General features: G+C 39.3%; 1 protein-coding gene across 2 annotated transcripts in view; it reads right to left on the bottom strand.

The window, feature by feature from the left end:
• Positions 1 to 2,705: 2,705 nt before the first annotated feature.
• The window catches only part of gng12a (guanine nucleotide binding protein (G protein), gamma 12a), a 34,425-nt gene continuing 15,491 nt past the window's right edge, over positions 2,706 to 21,639 (bottom strand). Inside the window, exons 1-3 of one of the 2 annotated variants that reach the window (XM_008433379.2) lie at positions 17,165 to 17,260; positions 6,557 to 6,665; positions 2,706 to 4,853 (exon numbers count right to left, since the gene is read on the bottom strand). In XM_008433379.2, coding sequence (XP_008431601.1) covers positions 4,728 to 4,853; positions 6,557 to 6,649 — 219 coding nt within the window. In that variant the 5' untranslated portion in view covers positions 6,650 to 6,665; positions 17,165 to 17,260 and the 3' untranslated portion in view covers positions 2,706 to 4,727. Of the gene's footprint in view, positions 4,854 to 6,556; positions 6,666 to 17,164; positions 17,261 to 21,639 lie in introns of those variants that run through there. The other variant, XM_008433378.2, reaches the window with a different exon arrangement.

Raw genomic sequence — 21,639 nt, 5'->3', positions numbered from 1 at the left:
ATATTGATTTCTTGCTTGCTAAATATCATCTACGCTGCTGTAAGAAGAGAGGTTCTACCCCTTGTTCTGATTTTTTGACCAATTTAAACTTTATTTCTCCTCACTGAAATATTGGAAATCTCTATATGGAACAACAAACAAAAAAAAAAACACCTCTACGTGATGAGCTTGTCTTTTATAATCTTAAAGTCGTGTTTGCGTCTCTTTTTCCTACCTATGTTTCACTGTTCCTTGCACCTTAGCAAGAAAAGTTTTTTAATGACTTATCGCATGAACAAACTTATTCACGTGTGATTTTCATTTTATTTCTTATTTAATGGAAACACTATAATGGTGAAAATGTGTTGTTTTTTTTACAGTAGCAGAAGATTGACAAAGTTTTGCTCACATTTCTAATTTAAAGCTGTAACTATGCACTGTAAAGAAAAATGCTGACTCAGCTTGACTACTTGTTGCGTTGACTCAGTTTGTTAAATAACTTTAACTAAACACTTAAGAGTTATTGCTACAACACTTATCAAGTCTTTAGTTAACTGTATTAGATTAAAAGTGATTAGTTAAAAGATTTTTTTTAAAGTTGCCCCAACTTAAAGTTTTTACATTATTACTTCAAGTAGAATTTTTGTATAGAATTTTTGAACTAATGTAAAGTTTATTCCACTTGTGTTATTTTTAGTTGTTTTCTTTCCTCCTGTTTTCTCACTGCAGACACACCTGGTTCATCCTGCATCACCACGTCTCATTTGTGGGGGGAAAAAAACAAAAAAACTGCTGATTTTTAATAAAGGAGGCATCAACGTTTCACCACTGCTGCTGCTGCTGCTTTGTGTGAGAACCGCTGCATCCTCTGCACTACATGTGCAGCTTTAACAATGTGGTATGTATGATCCTGTATGATCTTCCCATTGTGTAAAGACAGAACACACCACAGTGTGTGCAGCCTCCAGCTGGACAGAAACAAGGTCAGAGAAACCCGGCGGACTCCCAGGATGAGCAAAAATAGTTCCTCTGCTCTCCAGGAGCGGAAACTGGGCCTTGGCTCTGTTCTAAATTTAGCTCCAGCATTCCCTGTTTTCTGAGGGCCTCAGTGAGAGGGCCACAGCTCCTGCTCCCAAGTTAGACAGAAATAGACCACTAATGACAGGAAGTGGGTCCACAGAAAGGCTGAGACACTCCTGGTCAAGATGTTTATAAAGTCTTAAAATAAATCTTCATTTCAGTAGCATCACCTCATTTGGAGCATTTTGATTAAACAAATTCATCGACTGAGTAACTTTACAAACGCAGGGTAGAGTTTCTGAGAGCTTCCTATGATAATGACTTTGCGTTTTGCTGGAGGAATAGAAATATGACGACACACAGAGGCTAATGACTTTCAGTCACCGGGCTGGAGGAGGAGCCATGTTATGTTGAAACACACACACACAGTGAGTGGCAAAGAATGGCACCTGAAGGTCACCAAAAGCAACTTTAGACATTTATACGGCAACATGTGGTCTGATCAGGTGTCAAACAACAGATGAATTTGTGGACAAGCTCCTCATGCCCAGTGTTAATTATGGGGATGATGTGTGGTGCTGTGGGCCTGATTTGAAGTTAAAAACATAGTGAACTGAACATTATATGTCAGTTGGTCTTTAGAAACAGCATAATGATGTAAAATATGCAGCCAAAAAATAAAATAAAATAATTCAGCATTTTTCCAGGACCAGAATCAGTCCCTACCAAATCCTCCAGACAAGCTGTGAGCTCAGCTTAAAGTTAAAACTAAATTTGTTAAAACTATCATCCTGACAGTTTGAGACAGATATGTGGAGAGACGGAGCTCCTTCCTGTGCTACTATGAAGGGATGCTGCGCTCCCGGTCAGAAAGAACCAATCAGAGCCAAGAGGAGGGGCTTAATGCTGTCAATTCGCTCATGAACGCAATGTGGAGAAACAACTTACCGTTCCAGAAAAACTGTTCGTCCTCCATCATTGGTGGCCATGCTAACTAGTCTTAGCATTCATAATGGGCTCTGATATGGTGAACCAGCTGTAGTGTAACAGAGGGTCAGGGGGAGGGTCTGAGCAGTGTGAACACGAGAATGTGTAATGTGAGTCAGAATTAAGATCCTCCTCTGAACTCTGATTGGTTGTTTCTGGTAGAGCGGAATAAGACCACAGAGAGAACAAGAACAATTAAAAAGTTAAGTAAAGTCAACTAATTAATTATTAATTGGTGTTTAAATTTAAGTGTTTAAATGTTTTTTTTTACATTAATTTAAACACAGGTGTTTAAATTATTAATAATTATTGAATGTAATAATTAAAGTCAATTAAAGTCTGACATGTTCTCTCATTGTGGAATTAGAAAACAAATACTTTTCATAAGTCTAACAAAGCAAGAAAAGTTTAGTCAGTTTTAACATCAGATAGCAAAAACATGTGTGTCTTTTTATTTGGTGCATGTCAACTTGTGGTTGAGTAATGATTACTGACAGCAGGGGTTGAGTTTGTTAGAAACAGTTGGACAAATCTGGAATGTTTTCCCCACTGCTGAATAAATGGAATCATATTAAAGATTGAAACATTTCAGTGAGAGAGATTATGCTGCTGCAATCAAAGCTGACACCTTCACCCGAGTGCCAACAAGCCGGCCTGCATCATAAGAGACCCCAGTCAGCTTCCTGTATCATTAGTCCACTAAGAGGTGACGCGTCATGCTTGTAGGAATGTTTCACTTTATTGAGCTTCATCAAATCGCCATACCAATGTTGGTAAATTAATAAACACATTTATCCAACAGAAAAAAAGCATTTGGTCACAGTTAAATTAATCTCAATGGAACAACAAGAGTTACAGATTGAATGAAAACATAGCAACACATGGCGGTTGTGCTCTTAAGCTTTTGTTCCCAAATCATCATCGACAGCGACATCCTGAGCCGATGGACTGCAAGTAAGAAAAACAGATGTAGAGGAGACCACAGTGGATCAGCATCAGGTGTCCGTAGGGAGAAGGCAACAAGAAAAGATGAAAGATTTTCTTTTTTAAAATCTTTTTAAAGGAAATACAACACGTAAAATGATTTTTCATAAGAGGCAAACATGAAAGGCTGATTTTATTCCTACTATTTACATTTACCACAGCAGATAAGGCATGTTGAACTCCCTCCACCTCCAAAGCCCCCCACCTCCACCCCAACCAATAACAGATCTGGTAGAATAAATGTAAAAGCTTTTCTCACCTCCTCGTACAACCATTCAAAGTTCTGATGTTACTGGAGTTATTTGCTGTGAGTTGATAGGTGGAGCTCACAGTGGTTTGCAACATTTGCTGAGTTTTGTTCAGCCAGAGTGTGTGTGTGTGTGTGTGTGTGTGTGTGTGTGTGTGTGTGTGTGTGTGTGTGTGTGTGTGTGTGTGTGTGTGTGTGTGTGTGTGTGTGTGTGTGTGTGTGTGTGTGTGTGTGTGTGTGCGCATAGATACATAGATGCACCAACAGATGAGCCAGATTTCCAATTTGACTGGAAACCAGAAAGTCTGGTATCTTTTCTCCCCAGAAAGTCTGGTGGACACGGCAAACATCTTCGTTAAATATATTCCACAAAACGTCATTTCTTCTTCCCAGTTGGTCATGTTTGTTTGCACTGAACTCCCATTTGGTCTCGAGATTTTGGGAAATTTCCCATCTGACATCCGAGTGTTGGTGAGTGGAATCTGTTTGTGTGTATACTTTTTATTTTATTTTTTCAATTATAGTTTTTAAAAAGAGGCTGCAAATCAGACGTTTTAATTGGAAACTGGCATCTCTACCCATAAAGGAGGTTATGACTACAGTAGTTCCGGTTTCAACACAAAGGGTTAGTTCACATTGGAGGTAGAATCCAATGGGGATAAAAAAAAAATCCCCATAGTTCCAGAGTTTAAAAAATTGTTAATTTGAGATTAATTCAGTGTTTTCATAAGCAGGAGACTTTCCCCAAAAACATGGCAAGATGAATGGATTTAAAATGCATTCAACATGGAGAATATATCTGCCTCAATTTTTTTTATTAAATGATTTAAAGACGATGTAAAATTTATCAAACTAACAAAAATGCTAACAGGATATTCAATGGAATGTGGATTGTCATTAGTCAGTTGGACATGTGACTGGCTGTATGATACTACTGTTTTCATGTACTTTGATTTAATACTACCTGCTTCTTTCTCAATAAAATACATCATGGCAACATTTGGAAATTTTGATCCCAATAATTCAGTGGCACAAGCTGCACTTCCATGTGAAAAACTGCTGCAGTGGCTCTCAATCATGTGAAAAAAAGGCTTTTATAGAAAAGGCCAGCTGGGAGACTTTGGTTGTTGGCGTTCATTTAAGGCAAACCAGAGAGGCAAATAACAGTCACTGCCCACTGGAGACACAATTGGATAAACACTGAAAGAGCAAACCCATCACTGAATGCTGCTTTAACTGGTAGAAGAATTAGAAAATAAATTTGTGACTTTAAGATGCAATCAAACCCACGCAGACAAAGATTTCTGAAGCGGTTGAAGTTCACCCTGAACAGTAGCAGGTCAGTAGTTTTGGTCAAAATCCCGCAAACGGGAGTCACTGCACGGCATTCTACACCGACTGTTAAAACACCTAATGATATGATCACAGATCCTCTCTCACCCCTCCCAAAATGAACAATACAGCAACATTGATAAGCAGAAGAAAAATAGACAAGGCTAGAGGGCTTCCACTACAATACAGTGCAGGGTTTCTTCTCCTTGAAGGGGTTTTCTGAAGCAGGGATGCCCATGATGAGGGGGTCGGATTTCTGATGCTGGTTGCAGTACTTCACAATGTCCGCGGAGGCTTGGGAAATCTGGAGAAAAATAAAAACAGGAAACAAAAACACCACGCTTTTAGATCATACATTTGGAGATGTTCAGCGCACCAACGCATCTGGATCGCCGATTTGGAAAAACCCACCATCCAGTGTGGTTCATTGGAACATTGTTCCTAAAAGTCTTGGTCTCTTATAAAACGGCAAAACAGAAGTGGGTTCCTCCTCCTCTTATTTGGCCTTAACCCAGAGACCCTGGCACTGTTCGAGGTGTGGCGTGTGGACTCTGAAGTCTTGCACGTTGTTCTGAGGTTTTTTACGCAATCCCTTACCTCATTGTGTTTTGTCTCTGCATAACATCCTGTCTGCTTTTGAACAGTTGTCCAACTGTGAAACTTCCTGACAGCATTTCACACAGTCTTGTAATTTAAATTTGGGAAACAAATATCAAAGTGCCAAGAACTATATATGTCCAGAAAATTATTTTCTCAATATCATTTTTTTCACAATCATTTCTTTCTGACATGTAAATAAAATGTGATTAAAATTAAAACATACAAATAAATCTAAACAGTGCGATGTGAGCAGATAATGGCTGCTAATTTGCAGTGGGTCTGGGTCTCCATAGATATAATATTAACTGTTTAACATCTGCATCTTGTCTGAGTGAGTCAGACATGAGAAATGTTAAGGTGAAATAGCAGTCCAGTGTTCTGCAGTGTCTAAAGCCAGTGTTTCTGGTGTTCTTATCAGACACCAATTCAAAGTCATGTGGTCAAGACCTCCTACATAATAACACTGACTAACCCGTACAGGGTTACAGTCTTCTTCACCAACTAAAGGGATAGTTCAAATACTAGAGTATTTTGTTTATATGTCTTGATAAATGGTAATATATAATACAAAAAGTACTTATTTATGATCACTGTTAAATATTTTGTGGACTCAGATATTGTGTTTATTTGGTTTTTGAAATCTTCACGTTTACATGTTTATTCTTCTATCTGACTTGTGTGATTCTGTCTGACCTGCTGGAAACTTTTGGGTCAAATCCAGAGTGATGGTGACCCATTATTTCCCTGTCTGGCCTCAGAGTTAGTCCCAGCTTGTTGGCTTTCTGTTTCTCCCGACTGCTTTTTGAGAACTGATCACAGGTTGGGTTCTCAGTTATGGCACAGTATTAGTACCAATATTAAGACTGTAGGGCATCCAGTGGTGGCTAGTCCATTGTCACAGGAAGCTATATGCATTCTGAAGCTAGCTACTGATCTGACTAATGATAGTTTTCGCATCCACCTGAATAATATGTAGTTGCAACCCTGCTTGCAGATCGTTCACAATTCCTTGATCCGACTGTCTGACCAAGATAAACCTGAGGTCTGTTTTGGTGCAATGTCATGAGTGCTACGGGGTAAAGCAACACACATCCGCTTTGAGAGAAAATACAAACTAAAATCTTTTTACTAACAAAAAAATAAAATAGCGCATTTTGTTCGAGCAGCTTTGCGTTTACTCCCGTACTGGCTCGTGTTTACATTGGCGGGATTTCCAGTACATACTCTCACGTGAATATTCGCTATCAGGAGTTGGAGTCTTTAGCGTCAGCTTAACATCTGATCGTAGCATGAAAATGTCTGACTTAAGTGGTGTGTATTGGGGGTAAGGTAGGAAGTGGAAAGGAAAACAGACAGCAGCAAGGTTGGACAGTCTCAGCCAATGAAGACGTTTGTTCTGTGGTTTACCTTTATCCTCTCAATTCTCGCCTCTAGTCTCAGCTGCTGTACGGTCTGCCGGGCCTGGTTCAGGTTATTGGCACTCGGAGCTTTAGAAGACATCTTGATAAGTACAACACTGTAACAAGAACAACAAAGCAAAGCTTTATTGTGGCTGTGGAGAATGTGGGACATCTCGCATGTCACACCAAGGTGGAATTAAACAAACACAAAGTAAAGAAAATGGTCAGGTCAGAAGTTTTTCAACCCATTTGGATAGTAGCTATATATTTGTTTCATTTCTGCACGCAAACCTAGCTGGGATATCAGCTACTCATGAGCTCCTGCAGCAGCTTCTGTAAGTACAGAAACTCTTTGTAGCAGTTCAGACTTCTTCTGATGTCATGCCAGTACATGATGTGGCCGCATCATTGAGGTGATGGGTTGTAAAAGTATTTAACAGTGAGGTTGACTCAACCAGTGCCAGGACCCTTCCATTTCCTGTTTCTGTGAAGCACCAGCACCTACTCCACAAACACAAGCAGCCAAGGTGGAAACTCAAGTCATAAACCTGGATCCAACACACAAAGATTAAAAATAAACCAGACTGAGCCAGAGTAGATTAAAGCCTTTAATAAGGTGAAGATGCGAGGATTGATAGGAGATCCACTTTAGGAGGTTGATGCATTTATGAAAGCAAAGCACGACAGTCTGGACTGTGGTTCCACTTCCTGTTAATCATTACCAGACCAGCTAGGAACAACAAGCCCGGACACATCACTCCGTCCACTTGCTGCTGGATCACAGGTTTTACTGTCTGGGTTATTTCTACTGTTGTTTGGCTGAAGTTTCTCATAAAAAAAATAAATAAATAACACACACATTTGTAACTCTCTGCAAATGCCTTCTTGAAACATCACATTTTCCAAACCTACTACTTAGAAGGAAACTGGAAGCTTCAAGTATAGGCTCCCTCCACAGTTTCTCTTTAAAAAACATGGGCTGACTAAAATGTTGTATAAAATCTGCTGCAGTTTGCCGGCATGCTGTGGATAGTTTGAGGTTGTTGGACATCAGCCCCTCAGGATGAGACCTCAGTAAGGGCTCGAGGTCATTTTCTACTTAATGCAATACACCAATGATAGTAGTGGATATTGTTAAGAAAATAAATTTAAATATGCTAGTTTTAAAACGTAACATGTCTTGATTGAAATAGCCTAATTATAGTTTTAAAAATTAATAACATTCTGGCCTGTTGACCTTTATTTTACCTGTAGTTACAGCAGATCGTTTGCTAAAATCTTTCATCTGCCCTTTGTCTGAGTGGCAAACAATCAGGAGAAGTTCCAGCTTTTCACACAGATCCGTGAAAAGCCATAAAACAGCAGGAGTTCAGGAGAGTTTCTGCTTCCACTGTATTTAGATAAAATGGGGACAAATGGCTATAGATCGTGGGAACAAATAGCAAGGAGATAGAGAGAGGGTCAGAGACAGCTCCTGGTTGGATGAGCAAATATACGCCTTATTTGAATAAATTATAAACAAGAATATGCCTTTACTATAAAAACTTTGTACACAGGAGTAACAAATTAGATTTTGCTCTTTGCAATTTCTCCAAAGACGTCTTTGCTTGTCTTTCTTTCCTTCTTCTTCTTTTCCATTTGTCTCAGGTAAATGGATGTCTGTTTTAGTGTGTTTTAAGTGTCTGTTGTCAATGTGAATTTATACTTTTTCTGATGTCATGTGATGTGCTTTTCTGGGGATAGTATGCATCTGTCTCAAATAAAAGCTGATTATTGTGACGCCGTCATCTCTGTGTGGCTTTTGTTTCCACTCATGGAATCATTGAATCCGGGAGCACAAGAGAATATAACGAGCCAGAAGTTAATGATATTATTCTCATAACAATATATAGTAAAACTATTAAGCTCTACTCATGCTAATGTTTTAGGAGATATGCATTTTTGTCATCATAATTTACAAGCTATAATAAAGCTATTGCTTAGAAAGTTCAACAAATCTTTGATGAATAACAGCCTTTTGCTCATGTTCATTACTGTAGCGTATTCATCATGATTATCATCAGAGTATTTTTTTATAGAGATGTATCAGTCTACATCGGTATCAGCCGACGTTAGTCACTTTTTAACATATCGGTATCGGTCCAAGAAGTAAAACTGGGCCGATGTAAGGATTTATGTTTATTTCCATCTTGTTTATGTATTTGTTCAATCATGACAGTGATGGCGATGCAGTGCAGGTTTAAAGCAGAATGTAGGTGGCTTGGTCACCTTTACACAGTGCTGAAAGTGAAAGGAAAATATACAACACGGAAATATCAGTTATCGGCCATAACAGCAGTAGTTATCGGATAACAATATTTCCGCAAATTTTTATATTTGTAGAAAAAGGTTATCCAACCTCAATAATGAAGAGCTCAATAACTTCAAACAACAGCAGTAAAGGAATGTGCAGTAAATGTAACAGTTCACAGGGTGACTCATCCACGTCCACTTAAACATGATGGATAACTTCCAGGCAGCGCTCAGAAATCTCTACTTTTTGGGAACAAAGGATGAAGGAAGAATTATGACAAAAAAAACGGAAATGGGAAGGAAGTAAACTCTGTACTTTGCATCCTCTTCCAATGAATGTATGATCAGTATTTCATTTCCATTCAAGGAAAAGTAATCAGTTTAAAGAAAGCACAGCCCAGAATGACTCAACCGGCTAACTGATACCATCTCAAAGAAACATGAAAGCTTCTTCCAGCAGAACGCAGTGTGAACATCCTCAGGAAAACCTTCATGACACAGTCGTAAAGGAGAGGCCCCAAGAGGCAAGATGGAAAAAAAAAATCCTTTCATCAATTTACAATGAGGTTTGTGTTTATTTCTGTTGTGTAAAAGAGAAAAGTGTGTGATTCTCTATTGCATAAGAATCACTTTATGTAGAAGTTATTCATTACACATAAATGCAGGGACAACAATTCTGCATTTTTTCTGAATTTCTCTTTAATTGATGGTGGAAAATTAAGATTCACAAGTGGGATTGAAACAAGGAAACAAATAAAGTACAACAAATTTAAAAAAAAAAACAATGGGGAATGTAGTGCAGAACTAAGACTGATAAACTGCTGTTGGAATAAGACTTTGTCTTCACATGCTGTTCTTGTTTGATGCAAACCCCTAAAAACATTAAGAATGTCCAACTTTACATAAGGAACTGACCATATAAATATGACAAGTTTTGTTTAGAAAGTGCTTATTAAAACCAGAAGATTCTCTGCACAATTTTTACATGTCAAGTTAAATAATTAGTTTAGACAAACAGACTTTAACATTGCGGTTCAAAGTCAATTATTTTGAAGCAAGACAGTTATAACAGGCAGGGCATGGGATCATTTCTCATGTTTCTGTAGCTTTTGTAGTTATTATCTTCCATGTTTTTCATTTGTTCAGCATATTGTTGCTTCAGTCGTGACTTGCGGTATGTAAAATTAGTCTTTGCTTTTAACATGCATCATGTCCACATGACCCAGAAGTGACTGTCAATCAAAAGCAACACTTCATAGACAACAAATCAGTAATTATGATAGGCATGTAATTAATTTCAATAGATAATACGCCTGATAGAATATTCAATAATTTCATTGAACATCAGTGCAGAACTGCACAGCATTCTGGGCGATGTAGGCAGGGGAAACTGCCTTAACTGCTCAACTTCCCACAGCCAATGTCATGTCGGTGGCATCCACTTACTCACTCATTGGTTGCCTAGCAACAACCTGTTGAGTAACTTGTGCAGCAGCAGTTTAAGGTTTTGACACTGTGTCTCCTACTGGCTTAAAACTACATAATTTTCCAGAAGGGAAAACTGTAGTTTTAACTAAAACAGGAGAGGTCACCAAGACAGTTGGCAAGATTTCACATATTTTAAACAAAAATAATAATAATATCATCAAGTATTTGCATAGCACCCCATAACATGAAAGTCTCCTGTTATCCCTGCAGTGGCTTCAACAGTTTAACAGTAATCAAAAACACTTAATGAAGAAGAAAAAAAAAATCAAGATAAAGCCACTTATAATTCAGCATAATGCTAGCTGCTTATTCAAACCTTTGTTGTGCTATTATTCACCACTTTTAATGAATCTACCTGTTTCACTTCATCTATTTTTCAATGTGCTTCATAGCTGGTAACCAACAGGTAGTTCACTGTAAAAATCAATCAACTTCTATGTCAATTAACTGTTTAATGCAAAAAATGTCTGAATGTTTCAAAGTTTTAAAAACTACTGTTTGAATGTACCACAAGAATTTCTGAAGAGCAGGGCAGAAAGAGGCAGAATCCACAGAACTGGCTCCCATTTGACCTGCAATTAAAGGTCTTTAAGAGTAAAAATTCACCATTCGTTTTGTGATACTACAGGCTCAAAATAATTAAGGATTAGGATTAATGAAAGGTAATGCAACACTGAACTGACTAAGCTGCTTTAATGCTGACTTTAGCACAGTATCAGACTGGAATCAGACTGCAGGTTGCAGGAATGTGATTTGTGAATCTTAAGAGTCTTACAGAGATCTGCCTCTACAGCTGACAGAAACAACATACAACTTTTATTTTGCACAAGGCATCTTTATTGTGTTACACAGCTTCTACAGGGAATGTAGAGACAATGCAGAGTTCTGCTAACACGGAATAAAGTTTTGCAGGAAAGGCATCCTAAGTGGATCAAACCAGCCAAAGTGTGCAGAACCTGTGATGTGATGCCAGCTCTTAAGCAGCACCGGCATGATGTGAGGCTCTAAGAGAGGCACCAACATTTGAACTCCAGTGTGGCATTAAGAACCACCACATACATACAGTAACCTGTAAAAGGATCAGAAAGAAGACCACCCCTTTTACAACATAACACACACACACGTGTGCACACCCCCACACACGCACACACACATACCAACAGTCAGGCCAGACCACCTACTGCCAACACCACACTGCTCTACTGTACCTTACAAACACATGCACACGCACGCACACACACCACCAACACATGCGATTCATTAGCAGTTTTCAAAGCGCTAAGAACAGGGAGCTATTATGAGTCAATTCCATTAACACGGCCACTCAGAGATGAAAACCCGTGTTTTGAGACTCAAACTGTTACTATGCTCAGGTTCAAACCCAAAGAAAACTCTTAAAGGGGTTGCTGACGAACACAAAGACTTCCATTAAGAGGCGAATGAGGAGCCGGTCCCGTCAGCTGTACAGTATGTGTGGTCTCTTCAGTGACTCTCTGAGGCTTTTAGCGCCACTGTGGCTTTTGACATAAAGTAGCACTGTTGGAAGTAAGCTACTCTAAGGCGTAAGAGCTGTCGGATGCACTTCACTCTTGGCTAACAAGAGGTGATGAAAGCCATGAGAAGTATTTGATCTCCAAAGTCTCCCATGTACAGTACGGCTGGATTTTCATCTGACACCGTTAGTTTAGGAAAAGAATACAAAAGTCCCACCAAATTTTATACCAACACTGTTCTTTTTGTGCGAGAGGCAGGGCATACACCAGGGTCCATTACAAGAATGTTGCCTTTTATTTTTGCATATTCAACCAAAATAGTCAACCCATTGTCAGTTTCAGCTTATTTACTTATTTTACATTGGCAGTTCTACTCCTAATTGTACTGACTGAACAAATTAGTTGTTATTTTTACATATTTGACCAAACTTATGAAGTTATTGGTGTATGTATTGTACTGATGCAGAACTGATGCAGAGTTAAGAAATTAATCAGTACTTCAATACATTTATGTCTGGGTTTAAAAAACAGAAACATCTTAAGTCAATTCAGCAGTTTTTCTGTGTCGGATCAATATCAATTGATACTAAAACTCAGATATTGGTATTGTGTCAAAAGTAAATAAAAGTGGATCGGTGCGTCCCTAAAATTCAACCAGTCTACACAGAGCATAATTTCATCTGATGTTGATGCTACATATGGCTGTAATAAACAGGAAATGGAGGTTGTAAACTAGTATGGATCATACACTTCTGAAAAAGCTATTATGGGAGAAATGAGGATGAAATGATAAGATTCATGGTTGGTGTTTGGTTGTTTCTTCTGTGCTCAGTTAAATTTTCCAATTTGGTTGTTAAAAGGAAGGAAATGTTTTCTTTCTTTGCTCGTGTTTTCAATGTTTGTAGTGATTCTTCGTCAGCGGCACCACATGGCACTCCATCAGCGCTTGTACATTATGCCACAGAAACATCAATTACAAAGAGAACCTCAAGAAAAAGTAAACATGACAATGAATAATGCTCCCAAAGTTAAATCCATCTCTTGAATATAACCAAAACAGTTAATTAACACTTTGGAATAAACAGTGGAATAAAAAGATACAATCCCATAAAACGTCTGCACGGTGCTTCGACAAATCCAGTCTTGAACTCACCACATAATTGGTGCTTCAACAGACCTCTTTGGAGTTTATTACACGGCAGACTGAAAATGGTAAGACGGTCTGCTTGTTTTATAGGAATACAGAGTGAAGCAGAGGACTAACATCCCAGTTTGCAGTAATTCTGTGGATGTTAATTACAAGCAATTTTCTTGAAGTTCTTACAATTCTTCTATAGGCAGAATCTCCCAATTTTTTTATCCGTTGTGTTGGAGCGTTGTTCAGTTCTTGCTAAGCAAGGCCTTTGATCTTATATTTTCTACAAGAAAAAGTAGTAGTATAACTAAGCTACTAAGCTACACGAGCCGTTTACAAAGCAAAAAGTTACCAAATTTTTAATAGTGAACCATTGCCATTTTCTGGCTGATCACTAATCTTTAAAAAGCCCAACCTGCTGATTCCAATTTAGGTTCACACAGACTTTTTTTTGTCTGACAAGTTGTTAGAGTTGTCACTAAGTTGGCAACAGTGGGTCAACTGTTGTTAAAGGGATCCAAGATTAGTTGAACATGTTGGTCTAAATATGTTGTAATTTTCTTGTCAACTAAACAAAATGCTGTTTGTGATACACAAAAACTCATAATTACTTCACAAATTTTATTTTTCTTGTTATATTTTTCACCCATGGAGGCTGTCATTCTTTCACCTGTGGGTGTCAACCCAGCATGGTGGGTTCACCATGCTGGGTTGACACAGTTTGGTCTGTTCTGCACTAGTATCTACAATGTAGACACAGGAAGGCTAACTTTACCCAAGTTACGTTTGAGTGGTGTAAATTTAGGCAGTGCCACACTGCGTCGCTGTTGGCTGTTATTTTAAAATAAAAATAAAAATAGTGAGGTGAGTCTGGATTATTTGCCACATGAAAAAAATAAGAGTGCAGTGAGAGAGCAGAACACAATTGTCTGTGATTTTCACATTTGCTGAGCTTATTATAGGAGCAACTCCTCAGAGCAACACTGGTAAAAACATTGCAAAAGGGTTAATTGGGGAGCCACGTGTTAACAAGGTTCCACACTGAAGGCACTGGATAAAGAAAAAACACGAGTTTTTAAAGAGACAGACGCCCAATTTAAAAAAATTAGGAAGTCAAATTTCTTTTAATTCAGATTTGATAGCATTTTTATAACAAGTGAAGGTAATACAGTTATTTGATTATGCTATAAAATGGCACTATGTGCCTGGTAAACATAATACTGCCCCTTTAAGGAAATCGATGCACGCCTACAGTGTTCTGCTGTAAGCTTCCTGCTGTTTGGAGGAGAACCTATTAATGAACATAATAAAGACTTTTCCAAAACAAAAAACCCAACCAGTTTAGGAACATTAACACCAACTCATTCCCCATGTGCGACCATCTTCCTGATAAGGCAGCAGCTTACTGTTTTCTTTTACATTGGATCACTTCCTGCTATTCCACACATCTGCATGTACATAATTGTGCAGTAATCTGTTAAAACTCCAGATGTGAACTGAATTGGATGTAGCCCTTTATTGATGGAAAAAAAGCAACTGACTGAATCCACCAGCTGGTGTGAACTGTAAACGGCTGAACTGCAATATGTAGACAGATTGTCTGCAGCTTCAAACAAAAGAGTTCAAAACTTGGATTCCAGCCACAAACCGGAATACTAGCTCTCCCTTGTATAAACCCACACACACACACCCACGCACACACACAAGCAATTCTCCTCTTTCAGACTTTCCCTCTGCAGGCTGTGCTAAAAGTAGCCTTCTCACACATAGTCAGCACTTTTCCAGCTGGCTGAAAAACTGTCGCCTGCTGCACCTCCAGCACGACCCAGAGCCACTTCTACCTGCTTTACTATAAACTCGGCCCTGTTCTCAGGTGGAGGCTGAGCTTATCAGGGGCAACAACACTCAGTCATCAGTCCTGCTGCTGAGTAAAGGAGGATTGTGTTTATCAAGCGGGGGGAGACTCTGAAAAGAAGGGGTGAGGCAGCAGCGCTGTTCATAACGCTGGGAGTGACATCACCACTTTCCCACCAGAAAAAAAGGGACGCGGCGCTTTCTGTTCGCAGCAACAGTTGATGAGAGAGGAGCTTTGCGATGTTTCACAGCAAGTACTAAAGCCACAAGCTGTTAGAAACATCTACACCATTATGGCATAACATTACGACCACCCACAGGAGAGCTGAATGACATTAGTTGCGTTTCCATTACAAATGTCTGCAAATCTTTGTCTATATTATGCTATCGAAAAAACACGATTTTGTAATTGCGGTGTTTCCATTAAACACAAATCACAACTAAAATCACGTGAGGGAGTTTGTTTACAAGATAAGTCATTGAAAAACATGCTCTGCCATCATCAACTGTCGCCTTCTTCTTCTTCTTCTTCGAGGTTTAAGCCAGTGTCAACATCCGGTTGTTGATCATGTGACTCGAAATGTGAAAAAAGTGTCTCTATTGCAGTTTTGTAAAATAAATGATATGGCTAAAAAAATAAATAAATAAAAACTCCTCATCCTAGCATCAAAACTTCTTATTGAAAGACAAAATTGGCATTTTCCTTAAGCAAATTTATTTTCAAAATATTAAACTGCACAACTATTTTGTCAATGGAAAAGCAACTACTGAATATTCTTCTTTGTGGCTCCAGTTAATGGGCGGGACATATTAGGCTGCCACTAAATATTATTGTTCTCAAAGTTGATAAGTTGGACACAGAAATATTGGGAAACATAAGGTGGAATTGTGACAGTCAGGGCATTTTTCCACCTCATAGTCCAGTAGATTTTGTTTGTTAACCAAAACATTTGTTCCTTTTTTTGTTGTTGTTCTTTGGACAAGCTGCACTAAAATGTGCATTTCCCCTCTGGGGACTAATAAAGTATATTCATTCACTCATTCATTTATTTTCGGCTGCTGTTTTCTTTCTCAAACCAACCAAACCCTTTGAGCAACCTGTTCTCCCCAGTCGCCTGTAGGGGCGCTGCATCAACAACCAGTGAAGGAAACAACACAAAAACCTCTGAAGACACTTGGCGCAACGTCCTCCTTCATGACATGAACAAAAACAGAGTGACGTCAGATTTTAATAGTTGTAGGATTTCTCTTCTATCTTTGGTTAAAGACCACAAACTATTTCTCCCGTTAGTGACAGACTCACACGTATGTTTTGGATGCATTTACCCAGAATTCCCAGCACAATAGTTTGCTTCCTGCTTTTGAAGTGGTCTCCGGTTCGCTTGCCATTCACATATACATTCAAACCACACCAGAGTTCACTTTAACCGAACCAGAGTTCGTTTGTTTGGTCCACATCAGAATTTGATTGCGCCTTCACACCTCTCAAAACGAACTGGAGTTTGATTAAAACAGACTCAATGAGGCTGGTATGAATGCACCCTTAGACAACTGGATTGGAGGAAGTCCAAAACAGCATGTTCGCATTATGATCCACTTGTGTGCATGAAAAGGGTAAAAAGAACTCCATCTGAAGAGGAATTACATGAAAGAGACTTTCACTTTGACTAAACCAGATGGTGGTGCAATTCTAAATATAAAAGTCAGATAAATGGGGTTTGGCTTCTGATCCTAGACTTCTGCTTCCACTTCAGAGAAATACATAAATGCTGGTCTGCAAAATTCCTAAACAACATATGCTGTCTGCTCATAGAATGAGCCTAGTGAAGGACTTAAACGGTTTGGTAAGAGCCTGGTGGACGAAGAAAGAAACTTAAGGATATGATTTTTTTTCCTTCTACTTTTGGTCTCATTTGCATAAAATAATTTCAAATCAATTTATTTTACAATTCATCTGAAATTAATCCCTTAGGTCAGCAACATTTACAATCCACAGATGTTTCTGTCCTTAGTCCATCAATAAAAAGCATGTCAAATAAAAAGCAATTTCAAGCCCAATGACAAAAACCCCCATTAAAATCACATCTAAAAACTGGTAACTGGTACTTCTACTGTCATGTTATGAAAATTCATGCAAAGAAACAGCTAAAAACTGCTAAACTTTACATTTGTTGTATTTATGTTTTGTGGCTGTCTCTAGCTTTTCAGACTGCAGACCTCTGGCTTATTAGTTCATGCAAATGACCCCAGAAGCAAAAAATAAAAAATAATTAAAAATTACATAACACAAGGGCTGTTATGGAAGCATAAGTTTGCAGTAGATTTTGAGGTTATTATTTCAGCTCATACTCACCAACACACTGAAGGAGAACTGTACAGTGTGTTCTTTGAGGGAAACTGGTGAACCACGGAGCTGCAGGTATGGCTGCTGAGATAAGCGATGCTAACATGAACCCCACCCATGCAAACACTTACTGCTTTTTATGACTGCCTTGCAACTGCTTGGTTGCAGTTATCTGACGGACATCTAATATTCTGACAGAACCAGATATTTAAAGGGAGGACTGCAGGACTGTTTGAAGGAGTGACAGGAAAATAACAGCTCACAGTGCTGTGAAAGAGTTTCCTCTATATCAAGTCTACAACATCAGTACTCAAGCACCACAATGCTGCAACTTTTGGATGAATCTCTGCCTCAACAGAGATTAAAAGTCTGAATTACCTCCATTGCATGTCAGCTGGTTTTGCAAAGATCTGGTCGTTAACCCTTTATTTGATTCAGGCGTGATGGACTGGCGACCTGTCTGGGTGACCCCACCTCTCGCCCATTAATCGCTAGAGGCACCAACACCCCACTAGGGATAGATAGTGTTTGAGAAGGGATGTGTTCAAAAGTTACAGTAGCTATTTTTCCATCTAAATGTCATGCCAATTTTTAGTGAACTTTTATAACGTCACAAAAAAGAAAATACAAGTCAGCTGGTTAGGAGCGAATCAAGCAGGCTAAGCTAAGAGTAAAATCATCAGATGTTAACGCTGCACTTGGCTGTAATAAACACAATGTAGAGGCCTCGAATTATCCCCTGATGGAGGTGACATGCATCTGGTAAGGTGCAGACCCAAGAGCGGATGGCAGCGTTCACTGTGTCAGAACTTCTTCAACTAATGTGTTTCCAACTCCACTTTACTGCCTTAACTGCTTCAGGAGAGTGTAAAAAGTATTTTTGCAAAATTGAGAAAGTTATTTAGAATTTTGCTGTTTCCATCATCCCTATCTGATGCAATACATCAAAATAAGAAAAATTAAACCCTTCCTCTGTTGACTTCCTATATTTTTGTCAAATTTTTTTACCAATGGACAAAAAAAACATGATTAGATAAAATGACCTGTTTTCTAAATTATTATTTCATTTATTACTAAATAAAGTTATCCAAACTATTGGGTAGAAATTCAGTTGCACGTTCAGTGAAATTAATTGTGATTAAACACTTCTTTTGGCCCAACACAGATAATTGTTAGATCCATAGAATCAACCAATAAGAAATATTTGCCTGATTACAGCCGTTACTACTGCCAAGCAAAGTCCAACAACCTTTAGAGAGCAGGTTAGTTTGAAGATTTTTTTCTTCTTCGGAAATAAAAACTTAATTTTAAAACTGCTTGTTGTATTTACTTAGGTTAAGCTTGTATTTCTTTATTTAAGGATCCAAAACATTTAAGGAAAATAACCCAAAACTTAAGAATTCTGTTAAGGGCAAAAGTCAAATAATTTGGGTTATACCACCATAGAAAATAGCCATTAAATCCAAAGTCACATTGTGCTGCCTCTGAGAAACCAGCTAGCTGTTCAGTCCTGTAACCTGCATGTCTTCATAAAAGACAAGAGAAAAATACACCCGGTATTCTGTCACAACTGCACCACACTCCCAACGTCTAGAACAGTGGTTTTAACCTTTTTTGAGGTACCGAACCCATCAGATTCATATGTGCATTCACTGAACCCTTCTTTTGTGATAAATAAAATGATTTTTTTTCCAATTCAAGATATATGGGTGACCCAACGAGAGTCTAGTTGGGTCACTTTAAGAAGATCACTAAGTCTTCTTAAAAGATAGAGTCTTTGAGAGCAGTTCTTCAAAATATAGTCAGTGTTTTCAGCAAAGTTGAGCTGACTGTAGAGGAATGACCCAAGGTATTTAAAATTTTTCAACAGGTTGGCCATCGAGGGAAACTGGAACCACTTTAAGATCTTGTTTAGGTCATTTAATTAGCTCTACATTCTTAAGAGAATGAAAAATTATTAATAAATAAGACTTTGCGGTATTCTGATTTAGTAATGTAATTATATTAATTGTGTTACCACCCCGTTGCCACTAGAGGCAGTAGCAAGCCCGAAAAGATGCAACTATGGAGCAGATTTAGAAGTACACCGAAGGCTACAGAATTTGGTAAAAACTGTGAGCTTTGCTGAAGTAATTAAAGACACAAGTTCAAATTCATGCTGAGAGGAGCTCCTTCAATCAGTGCTCCTCCGCAGCACTGATTGGCTAAGCAATGTAACGTGATCCTCTGATTGGCTAAGCAATGTGACATGATCCTCTGCAGCAAGTAATGGCAAAGCGGCGCGTCATCACAACTTTACACAAGTGTGTCTACGTCCACGGCAGAGGCTCCGCCGAACCCCTGAGACCAACTCATCAAACCCCTGGGGTTCGATCGAACCCAGGTTAAGAACCACTGGTCTAGACAGCCGGTAATGGCATCCAAATATGAATTCAAATATGAATGATATTACCGAATGCTATTATTACCTGTAAGTGCAACATAAATAACACCTTTTTTAAGGGCAATGCAATTCCTAAAACATGATGTTATTTCACAATGTCTGAGCATGACAGAGGCTCATAGAAAACTCAAATATGACGGTGTAAGGGTCTGCGACTGGCTGACAGGATGACGGATAACTGCGATAAGACGTGAAGAGCTCCAGACGAGGCAAGTTGATTTCTGCAGTGTGTAAACAAAACAATGTACTGTTGCTTACAGAACATCTCAGGAATAACAGACAATTAAACATGAAAGAAAAGACAATCAGAGGAATGAACAAAACAAATGTTTTCAGCTGTTCATTCTTTAGTCAAAAGCTGTTGGAAACAAATGTTTTCAAAAGAACCAACCAATTTGTGCACACTTCAGGCTCCTATTTTCCTGGAGCTGGTCAGGACTTTGGCAGCACCTTATAAATGAGCTCAGCAGCCAGATTGATTTTTTAGCTTTACAGGAACCAGCATAAACACCGATTCAATAATCTAATCTACTGAAAACAAAGACATGCACCAGCTTTTCTGTGTCCTGCTGGACAAGAAACTTTATTGTTTTTTTTTTTTTCACTGACAGTAAGCTGATTTGGTAACAGACTGTATGGCTGTCAAAACCTAAATAAAAAACTTAGCCATGTCTTAGTACATTTGCAGTCATTCCATACTCTCTGTTTAAAGATGATGGACTGAGCAGAGCTCTGTGCCTTGGGATATTGTTCTATAACCCATCTCTGCGTTAAACTTCTCCACAATGTCCTCCCTGATGTGTCTGCTGTGTTCCTTGGTCTCCATGAAGCTCTTTGTTCTCCAGTGTTCTCTAACATCTGAAACCTTCTTTAAACAGCTGTGTTTATACTGAGATAAAATTACACCCAGGTGGACTCTGTTTACCAATCAGGTAATGTCAGAAGGCAAAGTGGTCAGGTGGATTTTATTCAAGGCATCAAGGTAAACAGGGATGAAGGCATACTTTGATAGTTTTTAGTGGCAAAGAATTTGTAATTTCCTGCCACAAATGTAGAAACTCCATGCTTTAGACCAGGGGTGTCCAAAGTCGGTCCTCGAGGGCCAGCATCCTGCATGTTTTAGTTCTCTCCCTGGGTTTATACACCTACATCAAATGATGGCTCATTAGAGGCCTAAGCAAAACACCGACTTGCTGAGGAGGTTGTTACAACCACAAGGGAGAGAGCGAAAACATGCAGGATGCCGGCCCTTGAGGACTGACTTTGGACACCCCTGCTTTAGACAAAGGATGTGAAGCAGAGAGCAGCTCTGTGGTGTCAGCTAGAGGTTCCACTAAAAATAGTCCACAGGTCTGAGTTATAGCCACCTGTTGTGAGCCAGGCTCTGACTACAACTCCCAACTGTTGCTAAGTGTAAGCACTCCGAATGCCAGCTGGCTATCACCCAGATTAGCCCGGTCTCTGTAGTTTCCACGGTGGTGCCTATGAGCCTCTGGTTCCTTGGTAATGAGACATTATCAACTCCAGAACAGCCCAAAAACAAACAGAGACCGTTGACAGATAATGCCGTTTGGACGTCACCACAGACGCACGGAGGGTGGCATGTAGGAGACACAGGGCATTGCCCTTGCGAAACAAACGCCATTGTTGACCAGAACCTGCACAAAAGGCGACCCGGCGCAAGCCCAGTGGAGTTTGCTGGAAATGTACACACAGAGGAGGAATGAATGGACGGGAGAGAGCTGCAGGCCTGCGGCCGAGGTTGGCAGAGAGATAAGAGTCTGTGTGTATTATGAAGGGGGTGGGGGTAGTTCAGCTGGAGAAGGCTGGCCTGCAGCTGTGTGTATGTTGCATTTGGTCTCAAGCCAAAAAATCTAGAGTTGGCGACAGAACGCCGTAAAACTTAAAGCTATTGTGAGTGGCTTGCCTTTCGCCTCGGTCCCCCTCTAGCTCTCTGTGAAAGCAACTATTCACCATGGAGGCAGAGAGACACAACACAATGGCTGTCCATTTCTGGTCCGACACGGCCCTGCCTGTATGG

Source organism: Poecilia reticulata, linkage group LG17 (assembly GCF_000633615.1).
Source record: "Poecilia reticulata strain Guanapo linkage group LG17, Guppy_female_1.0+MT, whole genome shotgun sequence".
NCBI lineage: Eukaryota > Metazoa > Chordata > Actinopteri > Cyprinodontiformes > Poeciliidae > Poecilia > Poecilia reticulata.
Note: the sequence above shows the minus strand (reverse complement) of the source record. Positions and strands in the feature narration are given on the sequence as shown.